This window comes from Apteryx mantelli, chromosome 1, assembly GCF_036417845.1.
Source record: "Apteryx mantelli isolate bAptMan1 chromosome 1, bAptMan1.hap1, whole genome shotgun sequence".
In the NCBI taxonomy this organism is placed as follows: domain Eukaryota; kingdom Metazoa; phylum Chordata; class Aves; order Apterygiformes; family Apterygidae; genus Apteryx; species Apteryx mantelli.
Genome location: NC_089978.1, coordinates 102,178,852 through 102,193,717, shown reverse-complemented (window position 1 = coordinate 102,193,717; position 14,866 = coordinate 102,178,852). Strand labels below are relative to the sequence as shown.

The 14,866-nt window shown below is 39.1% G+C and overlaps 1 protein-coding gene across 1 annotated transcript in view; it reads right to left on the bottom strand.

The window, feature by feature from the left end:
• KCNJ6 (potassium inwardly rectifying channel subfamily J member 6) overlaps window positions 1-14,866 on the bottom strand; it is a 164,815-nt gene that overhangs the window by 104,296 nt on the left and 45,653 nt on the right. Inside the window, exon 2 of the mRNA XM_067289773.1 lies at window positions 13,147-13,193. Within this exon, the coding sequence (XP_067145874.1) occupies window positions 13,147-13,171 (25 nt within the window). The 5' untranslated portion in view covers window positions 13,172-13,193. The remainder of the gene's footprint in view (window positions 1-13,146; window positions 13,194-14,866) is intronic.

Genomic DNA, 14,866 nt, shown 5'->3' with positions numbered 1-14,866 from the left:
TCTCGTAAGTGTGAACTCTCTGGGGGAAGGACTATATTAATGATTTACCATAGCTTTTCTTCCGTGCAGGTCAGTGTATGCTTCTGATACTCTAAAAATTACAAATTGTAATGGATGACTCGCATGACAAAGAAGAAACATTGGATAGGGGTAGGCAAGTAAATCAACACTGAGGACAGTTAGAATTGCCCGCTCAATCTTATTGTAACTGTGTTTTTCTAAGCCTCAGGGTGAATACTGTAGATTACTTGGTGCATTTCTGCATGTAAAAGGGATAAGAGTGAAAAGAAGAGAAAACAATCTGTTTTTTTTCTCTGCAGTAATCCATAGATGCTTGGCTGAGATGGGCTAATATTAAAATGAAACCACTTTGTCACACTCTTCCCACACCTCCGAGCAACAGACTGAACCATACATAAGAGACAGTACTCCCTAACATCTGACTGAAGCAAATTTGCTTTTACTGTGCCAAGAGGAGGATGGAAATGGTATCAACACCTTGCTTTAAAAATGCTGTGAGCAAAGATTAAAAAAAAAAAAAAAAAAAGAACAGAAGAAGGAGGCTTATATTTGGAGCTCAAATTGTGATTTACACTGACAATTTCAGCGGTAAGCAATGCCATTGTTCCTTTACCCATTTGAGAGGTTTTTACCTCTTAATTCTCCCTGAGGCTATAAAGCATCTAAAATATAGTAAACCAACAGCAGCTGTAATCTTCTCTTAGGCAACACCACCTTTTCTCCTTTGTTGCCCTCCCTGCCCCTAAAAGTGAGCTATGCTATGAATGCATGGTGCAGGTGTCTTTCTTTTCCTTCCCTCCCTCCCTCTTCTTTCCTTTCTTCTTCTCTTTCTCTTTCTCTTTCTCATTCTCTTTTCTACTCTTTCTCTCTTTCTCCTTCTCTTTCCCTTGTTCTCTTTCCCTTTCTCTATTTCTCACTTTCTGCCTTTTCCTCTTTCTTTCTTTTTCTCTCTTCCCCTGTTTCTCTCCTTCACTCTCTCTTTCTCTCTTTCAACAACCTTCCTCATTCCTCATACACAGATATTTGGTCTACTGTGGTTCCTTAGACTTACAAATGTCAGTCCTTCCCTCAGCCTCCCCCCACCAGATTCTGCTGTTTCAGTTCTCCAGCATCTCTTCTATATATAGCCAATTTGTCTAACTGAGTGGAAAAAAATCCTTTACTTTCTGTAGGGAATACCAGCAAAGCAGCAAATATTGCCATGGCAACAAGCCTCTCAATCCATCAGACTCCCGCAGTATCTAATACATAATCTGTAAGGCGGAGACTAGTGTTGGAAAATGAACATGACATATGTCACTTCAGGATTTAATATTCCTTCCCCATGACCTTAATTAGCTTGCCTTATTTTGGGTAATTATTCAATTTATGATAGAAAGTTCTATTTTATTTTGCTATCCTGAAGACGCTAATATGTGATCTGCCTTCATTAAAATGCAACTTTTGACTTTTTCCCCACAAACATGCCACAAAATGGGAGTTTCTATAGTAACACACAGTGCAGACTTAATTTGAAATTATAATCTCTTGATAAAGATGAGATTCCCCCAACCCCATTCTCAGCGTGGTTTCTTTTTAAAAACATGTGATTTTGCTACATTGGTATATGTCTCTTCTATTCCAAGGGATGTTTGAAAAGAGTTTCTTAAAATGAAGAACTATCACCTAATGGCAGTGCTGAAGTTAAAAATACACATTTTCAGCACTCATTTTCCTTATACATTATAAATTTTGTGCAATTCACTTGCTTTTTGGTCTCATCTTATGCTTAAATAATTATTTTGCTACTACTGTTTGTTTAATGTCATGGAAAAAGGATAACCATGTATTTAAACCAACAACACTTGCAAGGGTTACTAGAAATGCCTTAGATGATTAATAAACCTTGAATTTCTACCCTATTTCTATGACACATATGCAGTTATGGAGTCTGTTTATCACTCAGTCAATATGACAACTTTAAAAAAATTTAGTCCACTGACCAATTTCAACTATATTTAAGAAGTATTTCCAGGCCTGCTGCTGTTCAGTGGGAAGGTGTAATCTGCAAGATCTTTTGTCAAGGACTTGGAAGTGGAGGTGGGAGGGAGGGAGAAGAGTAGGGCTTGTTCACAGTTGGGGTCTCCAAAATAGGTGAGTACAGAAGGAGTGAAATGTTCCCTGGAGAACTGGACTTTCCTAGTGAGGGAGAATGAGTCAACCAACTGCTCCTCTAAAACAGTGGGATATTTGGAGAAGGAGCTGACACCTATTGCAAATCGCACAAATGTAAACTGTTTGACATGCTATTTTTTATTAAATCACTTCCATATAATGTTGTTCCCCAAAATGCTTCTACTGGGCTTCAAATCAGGCCCCTCATGGCCAGGAAGTTTATCATCTGAATTTCATCAGTTCAGGCTGTGAAAGTGGCCAAAGACACCACCACTTCCTTCTCCTCATGGCTCTGCATCACAGAACAATGGACTCTCAGTTAAAGACTCCTCATTATCCTTCATGAGCATTTGCTCAAAGCTCTGCAGATGTTTCTCAGCTGTGAATATCAAAGCTGTACCAGCAGCCTGACTTAAGCTCTGTTACCAGTTAACCTGTTTGCAGACTGGTTTCTGCATGGCTTCAGATCTATCTCACAACAGAAGAAAAGGTAAACTGTTCCGATCTGAAGAAATGTACTTTAAAATTTTGTCATTTGCTTTGAAATTTTGTTGTTTTAAGTCTTCCTCTTACCCCTCCAAAGCTTCTATTTTTGTCAGCAATCTTTTGGAAGTTTTGTATACTTCAGTCAAGTGCATAATAAAACTCAGACCAGAATCTGTTGCAGTAGAGACACAGAATGAACCAAGATGATCCTGGGTTTCATATACCTATCGCACGCTCAGACAATATGTCTGGTAACACAATGATAATTAACACCTTGACACTGGCAGTGTTTCCATTGTGTGGATTGTTCCACCTGACAAGCAGTCACTGATGTCATACTTTAACACAGAGGTCAACCTGTTCAGAGTTACTGATGTAAAGAAAAATCATTTAAATGAATTTATGAGTCTCTCTGTTCCCTTTCCACATTAACATCATGGGCACCTTATAGAAATTAGGGAGGAAGAAAACTAGTAGGGGTTTTTCTGTTCACTTTAGTGGGTTTTGTATCATGCTTTTCATGAATTCATTTTTAAACATTACAGCCCAGCACATATGATTGAATGGATACTAAAAATAAGCAACATTCACCCACAAATTAGTACAACAGCATGAGTTACTCAAGCCTTAAATAGTAATACTCCCCTAAATAATAATGTTATCACCAAAAAGACACTCAACCACATGCAAAAGCAATATGCCATAGGAAACAAACTGACTTAGCAGGAGGTCTGTAGATAGTTCTTTTCTACCTTATTAAAAAAAGAAAAAAAAGAAATGAAAATGTGCGCCAGTACAACATTCTATGTTTCAGTAGGTTTCAGAGATATTATTCTTTGCCTGTCATTAAAATAACTATTCAAACAATACTAGAAAACAGAACAGAACAAGAGCTTTAAACTGCCTCCCAAACTTGTCAAGTGAAAGTATAGGTTTTCTAAATGCAACACAAATGTACTACTTTTAAGGACAAGTAATCATGCTATTTGTTGTCCTCTTGATTTGCAGCTAGATTAGCAAACCCCTCATGATATGTGACCTGACTCCATTATATAAACTCCTAGGAGCAACAGAGGAAACCTGTGATATAGAGATAGCAGGCTCAGCTTGACAATGATAAATATGTCAGGTGATGACAATCATTCTGTTTCTTGTGAATGAACTAAAGTGGTAATTTGAAGTGTCATGATTTAGAAGCATAATCATCTCTGTATCAGTCATTCACAACCAATTGTAGTACAATAGAGCCTGACATTGTTCCATGTATAAACTGTGAGCTGCACAAAGATTTATGGATACAGATTTTGAGCCAGACAGGATCATCAGATCTGACCTCCTAGATAAGACAACAGATCAAATTTCATCCAAGGACTGAGCCCAATGACTTATATACCACTAAAACATGATTGAATTGATGGAGATCAGAGAGAAAGTCTGTTTATACAAGCCAGATATATTGTGGGCTTCTTCTCCAGTCTCTCTGGCTTCATGGTTGTCAGTACCCATGCTAGCTGGGTGAGCATGTCTGTTGGGGAAGGACAGGGCTCTGTGAAAGCCATTGTGATGGTGGTGGGTGACTTTTCTCAAAGTTTCAGAAGTGTTGTGGGTTTTCTGTCTCTCTTTAAGCAGTTATCTTGGCTGCCTTTGGGAATTTGGTAGGATCTCTAAGGTCTTTGGGCCAAATTATAATAGTTCTATAGCCCTATTTTAGAGCTCTTCCTACTGCTTAAGTGGACAAAGGTGGCCATAGAGAGCCTGGATTAGAAGCATCTCTGGCCTTAAAGCTATAGGAAGAAAAGGAAAATTAGCTTAGATCTGCTAAGTGATACTCCTAATGTGGGCTGTAGTAATAGGTAATGAAGAAGGAGATATAAACTGATCCCTCAAGCAAGCTGTTGTAGAACAAACCACCCACAGAAGAACTTTTTGCCTAGTGTTCACATGTTAGTGGTCACCTCCTTCTAGCCAAAACTCCTCATATTTTAATGTTTGAATTCTAAAACTGAACGTTTGTATCCCACCAGCCAATCCCTACCCCCTGGGTATGGATCTTTTACTCTTTGCTTCAATAGTATTTTGTGATAATGAGTTTCATAGGCTGCATGCTTTGCAAAACGTATTTCCTCAGATGTGTTACTAAATGGGCTGCCATTAAGGTTTTCTGAATATCTGTCCTTTGCCACCTCCACTTCCCACAAGCTGGTGCTGTCAGGAAGAGTAAACAGAAATGGACCTATCTAAGGTAACATTCCATCAGTTTGATTGATATTACCTGTGTGAGTCCTGAAGAAACACATGCTTTTATTCTGGATGACTATTGAAGTTAATGAGCTCAGTTGGCTCAGCAATGGTCAGCTGTAGCAGCTGTTTTTTAAGTGAAGATCTAAGTCATTGAGCCAAACTAGAAACAGATAAGTCAGGTGGGGCTCTGACTCCAATAAGTAGTGGAAGACTCTAGATAAAAGGAGGAATGTCAGTATAAGACTGAAGTTTCTCACAGTAGCTTTGCTGCTGTGACTTTTGTGTTGTGTGTGAAAGTACAGTATTATTAAAGCATTTCTTTTTAATTGCTGATTAGGTGAGTAAGAGCTGTAAGCCTGTTTTTGCTGCTACAAGTGAATTTTTTTCTTTTGTGCTAGCCTTTCTGTGTTCCATGGTTCTGCTTATGGGTGTGTGGTTTAAGAAAAATGCTTATGCAGTAGGATGATGACAAAGTAGAGGGAGTTCAGTGAAGAGCAATACAGAAGACTGGAGGCCCTGAATGATGAAGTTAGACTATAAAATTGAACTGTGCAGTTTAGTTCTGAGGTGACTGTAGAGGAGCTCTGTGAGCTGTCAAAAAGCTGAAGGAGGGGAATTGTATACAAGAGGAGCAACAAAGGGAAGAAGGAGCAACCTCTTATGTGGCAGTATTTCATGCAGTGTGCTGTGCTAGTGGTGAAGATGAGGAGGGACACACAGTGGTGCCCTCCATTCCTCCAGAGAGATGTGCCTGAGCTGAGACAGCAAAGAGAGCAACAGTATAGTCTTGGATAGACTCTAATGTTGGGTTGTGGAAGAGCCACTTTGCACAGACACTGCTACCCAGTGCTGCGCTCACTCAAAGATGGGCAGATCTCATGGTCTCTTCCTTATTGTTGGCTTTTCTTTCAACAGCTCTCTTATTGTTGGCAATGACTCTTACTGAGTCTTTCTCTTTTCCCCTTCATTTACCACAAGGTATCTCCAACTGCATGAAGCTGGAAGAGCCTGAGCAGGCAGTGATTCAGAAATAATACACTCTGAATTAATAACATGCATTTTCTAAACAAGAGATGACTTGACTTGTGGGCATTGTTTTGCCTGTGCTATGACTAATATGGTCCCTGTTATGCCCTCTCAAATGTTTGGAGACCAATGGAGGCAGGTGAAAAATAGAGACATTACAGTCTAGTTCTATGGATTAGCTTGATAGAAAATTATAAGGATTTTAAGACAGCTGTCAAAAATACCATGAATAAGACCTTTCTCATTATTCATACTGAATAATGCAACTGCACCCTCTTCCTGATTAAAAAAAAGCTATGTTTCTTTCACATCAAATAGTTAAATAGTTTATCCTACCTAGTTCTATGAGATTTCCCAGACATTGATCCTGGTGGCCTTTTTCAAAGTCTAAGGACTTCAAAATCCAATATGCTTGTGGTATTACCTTTTTAACAGCTGTTCTTGTATGTCTCAGACACTTTTTTTTTTTCCTGGCTTATCTTTTTTTTCCTCTTAAATGTTGACCAGCATTCTCTGTTATTTGGCATGCTATGCTTATTTCCTAGAACTAAAATCCATTATGGTCTCATCTGCTTGATAGCTCAATAAACCTGATCCAGATCAGACAGTTTTCTATGACTTTCAGAAACATTGATCCTTTCTTACACCATTTCACTCATCTCATCTGCTCACTGTGAAGACAACTGATTAGTGCCTTGGACACTTTTAAATGTCTTTATCCTGAGTGAGCATTAACTTCTTGCTCTTTATGTATGCAGTGTGGGCTTTTCCTTCAGCACTGCACACTGCTCACTTCTCCAATCAAAGTCCATTGTTGCTTAGCACCTCGAAGATTTAAGTGCATGTCAAATAAATATAGACAAAACTCTAAATTAAAAGAACATTCATATTGTGAAGCCCAGCACACAATAGCTGGAAATAAACAGTTAAAGTTGCTTGTGCAATACTGACTGACCTTGATGAGAACATATGCAGCATCTCCTATTATTCAGGGTATCATAAGATAATGGGCTGAGATTGTCCCAACAAAGACTTTAGTCACCTAACTAACACTTTTGGCAATTCAGTCCCAAACTCAGTCCTCAAAGTGATACTTAAAATCTGGAGTGTGTTTTGCTTCAAATATTTAACTTCTGTGCACACTTAAAACTAAATCTAGTCATGCCCAGGAACATCTGTATCCTTTATGAAGACTGTCTTGTATCCAGGCTTATCTCAAACATAATCTCATCAGGATTCACACTTTCACCCTATCTGCTGCTGATCATTGGGAGATCTTATTGTAACATGTCCATGGACTGGGTTCTGTAGAAAGCAGTGCTGTAGGAAGCTGTGAAGGTGTTTTCTCTAATAGCTTTCTGTCCAGACCTTGTAGATCTAGTATAGAAAACTAGTGTTTGCTTCAGGAAGCATATAACTGTAATAAGCTAGCTGTAATGACCTAGCCTCACTGTGACATGGACCATAGCAATGCAAAGGAGAGGTACTGTGAATTCTTAAACACAAACTACGGTCGTTTTGCCAATATTTTAGAAATGGGTAACTCTAGGCCATTAAAAATAAGGGAGGCATTGAACTACACGCCCGTAATGGAAAATGCCAACCTGAATAGAAAAATTTTTTGGTAAAGCTGTAAGTAACAGGAAATGTTCTGCTTCAGTAAGAAGCAGAACAATGTAGCCTGTCTATAATCACTGTTGCTTTCTAGAAAACCAGAAGTTATTACTTCATTTGTAATTCAGCTCTTGGCTATCTCACCCCTGATATTTGAGTCTAATTTCCACACAAATATTTTAGCTTAGTAAGGTAATATTAACAGTGTTATCACAATGTAATGTTTTTCAAAAACATTAAGCTCCTGGAATCATACGATTATACAAGAGTCTCAGTTTTCATTCAGGGAAAGTTTCTGTACCTCACACTTGTGGAGGGAAACTAAAAACCCCTAAAAGCTCAGAAAATGCAAGGCAAGTCTTCACACTTCTGTATATTCAGACCTGGAAATACTGTCAATCAGTTTCCTGATTAAGGCAAGTTAGTATTGTTTCTTATTGCATATATGAGTTCACAGTTTTTCTAAACCCCTTCTAAAGCAGTATTGAAACAATAGAACTTTTTGCTTTCTTGCATAATGAATGCTGGTTTTAGAATCTCATTCTCCTCTCAAAACTTGACCTCTATCATGAACAATACATTGTATTTTCATTTTAACTACAATAGCATTGTTCTTTTTGCTATATGCATCAGCTAACTTCTGCTGAAATAATAATAAAAAGATGAAATACAGGTTCTTGTTCTTTGAGTGTTAAATTTGACCAACTTGTTACAGTCAATTTTGAAAGAATTCCATCAACCAACCTGTATTTACAGTATCAAATCTGCAATTATTAGATGTTTCATTTAATAAAACACTTCTATGGCTAATATCTGCAATGAAACTACTCCTCTAGAACTATCTGTCAGAACAGAGCTCTTATGTTATTTTTTATTATGTTATTTTTCAGTAAAATAATGCATGTTGTGGAAAACCAAGCTTGCTATTATATTCCTGGAAAACTCTGATAAAAAGGCAAACCATAAAACTTGATATCTTGAAAATAAGCAATGTTAACTTTCTCAAGCATGGGCAAATGTTTTGGTTGAATTTGTTTTCTGAGTGCCTTGGGGTTTTTTGCACCCTAATCTTGCAAAATAAGAATCTGCTCTTTCTAACTAATTAATGGTGTTTGATATCAGTGGAAAATGTTAGACTGGATACTTAGGCTTTATCTGGAGTCATCTAATGTTGCAGTCGTCTTAAATTCACTAATTTCAGAAGTAAATTTATGGACACTTGGGGTACACATTTTTGTAACAAATGAGGAAACATCCTTATTTTAAATCAACTTTTCTGACTGTAGCTGTCCTTACAAAGGTGTATCATGTGGCTTAACTGGATAGCAGAACAAGCACAACTGTTTACTTCATGTGCCTCTACTGCCTGAGGGCATCTTAATTGGATGTCGCTTCTCCGCTTAAATTCTCTAAGGCAGCCAACCATGCCCATTTCCAATTCTAGCCTGCAGCAAGTTCACACAGCTCATGTCACATATTGATTACACCGCAGTCATCACATGGCAAGCTAGATCCATGCTGCTTGCATGATTCAGAGCTGAGACCTTGGACCTTCTCATTACCCTAAGGAGAAGAGTGTGTCCAAACTCACCTGTGCACCAGTGACCCAGAGGCCTCAGAGCTTGGCCTGGGCAAAAGAAGGAACACATTCATATTCTTACTCAGTTCTCAGCAAGAGTACACCTCTGGCAGAGTTTTAGCAGTATCAGGACACTGAGAAGAGCTTTGCAGCTGCTATCCAAGCCTGGGAGCCATCACATTGTAAAAGAAGCCACCAGCTTGCTCTTGACATAAGGTAGACCTCTCATGCATGGCAGTTAAAGGGGTCTGATGTAGACAGCTCTCTGTCACCCAAGGCAACTCTGGAACATGCTGCACACCTTGGTTATCTTGATAACAACAGCAGGAGAATCTGATGGTACTAGAGATGGAATTTATTTAAGTATCATACTATCTTAGCTGGGCCCTAAAAGGACCTTTTCTAGGGCACTATCAAGGCATCACCATATCTGGCTACTCACTAAATGGCTTGTAATTCTCACTCTCCAAAGTGCTCAAAATGATGATCGTGCCTGAGGCCTGATTAGTTCTGTACAGGGTGTTTGTCTGAAAGCATCTAATTTTACATATTGGCTGAACACCTCAGGCCTAAATTCTGCTACCTTCTTGTGCTGATTAATATTTGCTGTCCTACTTTGCTTGTTGGGCTTTAGCTATTGCCAGGCAAAATGGTGACATCATTTGGGTTAAAAATGGCCAACAGTGCATGAGAACTACAGAGAGAGAAGAAAAAACAAACCACAGGGAAAAGATTTTGGCTCTCAGTTTCATTAATATGCTCAGCTTTTAAGTGTTCCGAGATTTTATGAGGTAAATTGCCCAATGCAGGCTATAAAGAAATTTCAAAATGTGTACAGATTATAAGGCCTTATAAGGGAATTCTTGGACAGCTTCCTGGGGCTCAGTGCAATTATGGTGGCTTTCTATTAATTCTGTGCAAGTGTTGTAAAAATAATAACTTGGGGCAAAGAGTGCTCTGCTTTCATATGCATTTCTGCTTCTATATCAGCTCTAAGGGACTATCCCAAAAACTTAGAACAGTGTGTGTTTCTTATTTGCCCATTAAGTATTGTATTAAAATGATTTTCTTTCTGCCCTCCCCCTTTTTTTAAACTTTCAAGACACAGTTCTCTCAATGTACGCTAGGACAAGTGTCTGTCATTGTACCTTAAATCTTGCCATTGGCCCAAAGGTCCTAAAGAAATAGGAAAGAAAGTAGGAAAATCTTTTTCCTTTCCAATCTCTCATACAACAGGAAGGATTCCCTCCCTGCTGAATAAAATACAAAATGTGACAAAATACAAGATGTTATCACTGTTGTGCCAATCATGCAATAGTTAGCAAAGATAACAGGAGTTTTCTCATTCCTCCTAGCGCACAATGTGACGCACACCTCAAGTGCGCATATTCTATTGCTGGAGGAACATCTGTAGGGTCCTTATGGAAAATAAGGGACAACAAACAAGCCTGAGTAACTTCATCACAGCATTTTGGTAGAGACAAAAAAAAAAAGAAAGTGGAGGGAAGGTGACTGTGATGTGTAGTGTGTTTTTGTTTTGCTTTTTTAACTGTGCAAAGACGAAAGCAGAGAAAAGAGACAAGAAGCACAGCTGTAGGGTAAAACTGAAAGGCAAATAATCCTTTTGCTAGATTGGTACCCCTGATCAAGCTGTTTCTTCAGGCCTTTGAATACTTTGAATACTGTACATCCTGGCAGACTTTCTCAATTTTCCCAGCTGCAAGAGAAAAAATCTCTGCAGTTTTAACCAGAGGCCTAACCATCCCTTGCCTTTCTGAGAGCATTTTGACCTGTCTTGCCCATATGCCAGCTTGTTGCTTTCTCCAGTCCATTTGTTTGCTTTTTATCTGTGCTAGCTTTAAAATGAGCAGTGCAGTGTGTTTGCTAAAGGATTTTCTTCTTTCCAGCTTGCAACTCAGTTCATGATTTATGACATTTTAAAATATTTTTAATGAAATAATCTGAAAATTTCATAAAAGGTGTGCATAAAGTATGAACAAATCCTTACACAGAGGAGCAGTAAACCTGTTTAGGAAGCAAACTACCTTATAGAAGCCAAATAAATCATTCACAAGACAAACATGACCCCTGAAAGAACTGTACAATGTATTTCTGTGCCTGTGTCCCTGGTCAGTTATGGATTTTTATGGAGACAGCTCCTCTGGCTCTTCAGATTATAAAGAAAGGCTGCTTGCTTTCCCCTAATGCTTCTTGGTGAGGTTCTTTCTCCTTATCTCAGGAAGGTTGTGCAAAGCCCAGCATGTACCTAATACTCAGGACAGATACTGCTTAGCAGCCTCCACCTTTGATAACAGGCTCTTCATCTTCCCATTCATCTCCTGCCCATCCATCTGGATTTAATTAAACACCTATCCCTTATGCACTAAAGCCAGAGAAGTGATGGCTCTCCCAGAATGATTTCAAGAATGACAGTGTACAGCTGTAGAAATTATTGGAGCAAAAGTACCATTTCTTATGGCAGAAAAGAGGACGTTTTCCAGAAGTTTGGGTATTGTAGTGCTTTTGGACCTTGCTAAATCAGACTGACTTTTCCACTGTTACCACACAGTTTTTGCTGCACCATGGAGAAATATTTATTTCTACTGGTGAATGTTGGACAAAGTATAGGAATGTAGATCCTGTTGCTGGCTCAAAATATTGGAAAAATCTCATCTATGAATCTTCCTAAGAAACCTGAATTTTGCCAGATCTTATGAGATGCAGAGAATGGGGGGGGGGGGGAGCGGCAGACAGGACATTATTCAGACAGCAACACATACCTCCACGGCAAGAATGCCAACATGTGTTTGAAGAAGTGTTTAACTGCTCATTAGTAAGTTGCCATATGCTTTTGCTACTGGTTAGCAATGGCTACATGCCCTCTGCACAGGGAGGGGAGCTCTTAGGTTAACTTTTGAGTCCTGTAGCTGTGCATCAAGCTTTAGGAATATGGCCTCTGTGACATGGATGTTTGCCTCTTGCTTCTCCCAAGTCTGCAATGGATTTCTATGGGGTAAGTTAATTTAACAGCTAGATTGTTTCTGATATGGGAATTTGTATTTTATAGCTAGCAGTGGCAGCCCTACTCTGTAATAGCATATGTAAGAGAATATGCTCAATTTCAAAAGGAAGTACCTTGAACTGAAATAAAGACAAGGAAGTGCTGCCCTAGGAACAGTCCTTCTGCATCGCACAAACAGAGAAAATTAACTGGAGCAACTTTCTAATGTAAATAAGTCTAATGCATGCCAATGTGTCTGTTTCTCTAGAGTCACTGGTCATACACAGGAAAAGATTCCTCCCTTTTAAAGTCATATTATTTAAGTTTCCATAGGCTGTGGAGTTAGAAAAGTTTTTGGGAAAGAGATGGTGAGTTGCCAGGATTTCTTCCTAATGTCTCTCTAAACTTTATTCAGAAATAGATTATCCTGTCCAAGTCTCTCAGCTACAAGCATTTATAGGCACTAATCCATTAGCTAGATCTTGTATTATGGGGGAAATACAGAAGGCCTCTTCTTGGCTACATATTCAAGACAATGCATGTATCTCAGAAAAGAGTGAAATCAATGGGAAGCTTTCTACATACATCTGGGCATAATTCCTGTAGAATGGCACAGACATCAGTCCTAAATAATTGCACTGGGACCTTTGGTGGGACCTTTTGCAAGTTTGTGAAGGAATTTACTCTAACATGAATCAAGCAAATTAAGCACTCATTAAATCCATGAGTAGTTCTGTTCTCTTTAAGTATAATTCAGGCTCATTAAGACAAACAAGTAGTAGTTGCTTTGCTGGCTTAAGATCCAAATACATGTGATTTAAACAGTGCATGGGGAAAATAGGAGTTTGTGTTTTGGGGGTTCTTCTGTTTTTGGAGGGATGAAATGACTTATGATGAAGTTAGGAGTGAAAGACAGGGCTGGGATGAGATCTTTGAATGCAAGCACTATTTTCTGTTTTTGTGGCATTATGTAAGGGAGTAGAACAGATGGAAAAAAGTGGTTGAACTTCCTATTTGTACTCACTCATCGACTCTGTCAATTTGGCCATCTCTTTCTCTTTTGGGCATCTCCTGGGGGAACAGACAAAATAAAAAACATATATAAAAAAAATACACTTGAATGCGAGTGGCTAGGTGAGGGAACAACATTAACCGTTTATATATTTCTACCGTATTTAGGGATTTAAGTTTGCCCTAAATGGTCTGTACCTCTGGGGGCTTTCTTGTAGTCTGTGGGCTGTGTTAACTTTGAAGCATGAAACTTGTATTTGTGCGTGTATTTAGTTGGACTAATTGAACTTGTTCAATTGATACTGAAATGTGATAACTGAAAATGTGATAATGAAGGAGGAAATCCTTCTCTATTTTATGCTCTACACAATAATTAGCAAGTGTATTAGGACTTTTTGACAAAAGATGTGAAAATGACCAACCCACAAAACAGATATACTGAAGCAAAATACCCACTTATGTATAGATTTAAAAAAAAATCAGATGGAAGCTGGAGTGAACGGCATAGTATTGGCTCTGACACTGAAGTGAACTAACAGAAGTACTGCTTCATTTATTCCTTTGGTATGTGAAGGACACCCCCTCAAAGCTGCTTGTCTCTATCACTTGTTTGTGGCATCAATTTTTTGAAATCTATTTTTATTTTCCTGTTCCAGTTACTTGTTGTAGCTGCTGTAACTAAGCCTGTTTTGGCAGATGGCTTGGTGAAGAGCCCTCGAATTCAGTGGAATTCCCCTGATGACAGGGACCGACACACTAAACGGTGCCTCAGCCAGAGCAGTGGAGGCTTGGTGTGTTCTCCTGGATTTAGACCTGAAGTTTGGGTTGAATTAAAACACTCAACCTTGCCATGAGCTTTGCCCTTTGCATCCCTTTAAATCCTAATTAGCTGCTTTTTAGCAGATGGGGTGTTTGCTCTCAGCCTTATGATCCCAGAGACTATACAAGTGTCCTCAGTATTTGAGTTCCAGCCCTGCTGCTGAGAAGAGCTAGTGGTTACCTGCTGCCTTTGAAATGCAAACAGCCCAGATTTTCACTGGTTTGTTTTAACCATCACTGATAAGCCCAGTTGGGAAAGCCAAAGGGAAAAGTGTTGGGTGTCAACTTTTACTAATAATGGGTGTGAGAGCTGGGCTTCTCCCTCTGACTGTGAGGTGAGGGAGGGCCTTGCAGTGGGCTGAGTGCAGCTGTGGGTGCTCAGGGGTCAGCTCTGGTCCAAGCAGCTTTTCCTCCTAAAAATGTTGGCAGAAGAGTGAATTTCTTCCGAAATAGGACTTTATTGGGCACTAACCCCAAACAGACCCCCAAAACAGATGTAGTCTTTCAGTGCTAACTCACTAAGACATGAACAGCCCCCACTGCAGCAGTTCCAGTCTTTTAAGACTAGGATTATCTCATGACTTGGCTCTCTGCCTCGATCTACCTCTGTCTTATCTCAGTGCTGGCTTCTATTTGATGCAAAAATTCAAAAGAAATATTTTTTACACCAAACATACTGCTATTCTTCAGAGAGCAAGAATTTTGCTAACAAAGTTCACATTTCCTAACAATAGGAAACATTGAAACTCATGACACTAGTGGGTAATGCTTCACAACAGTGTGTATACCCCCTACTGCGCTTCCTCTAAAGAGAAAAGTTTAAGATGGCATCCTGAATCAGTGGTGGGGTTAATGCTCTAAACCATGTTGATAATGTATTCAGCAGATTCAGGCATTACAGAGAAAGAAGAAAG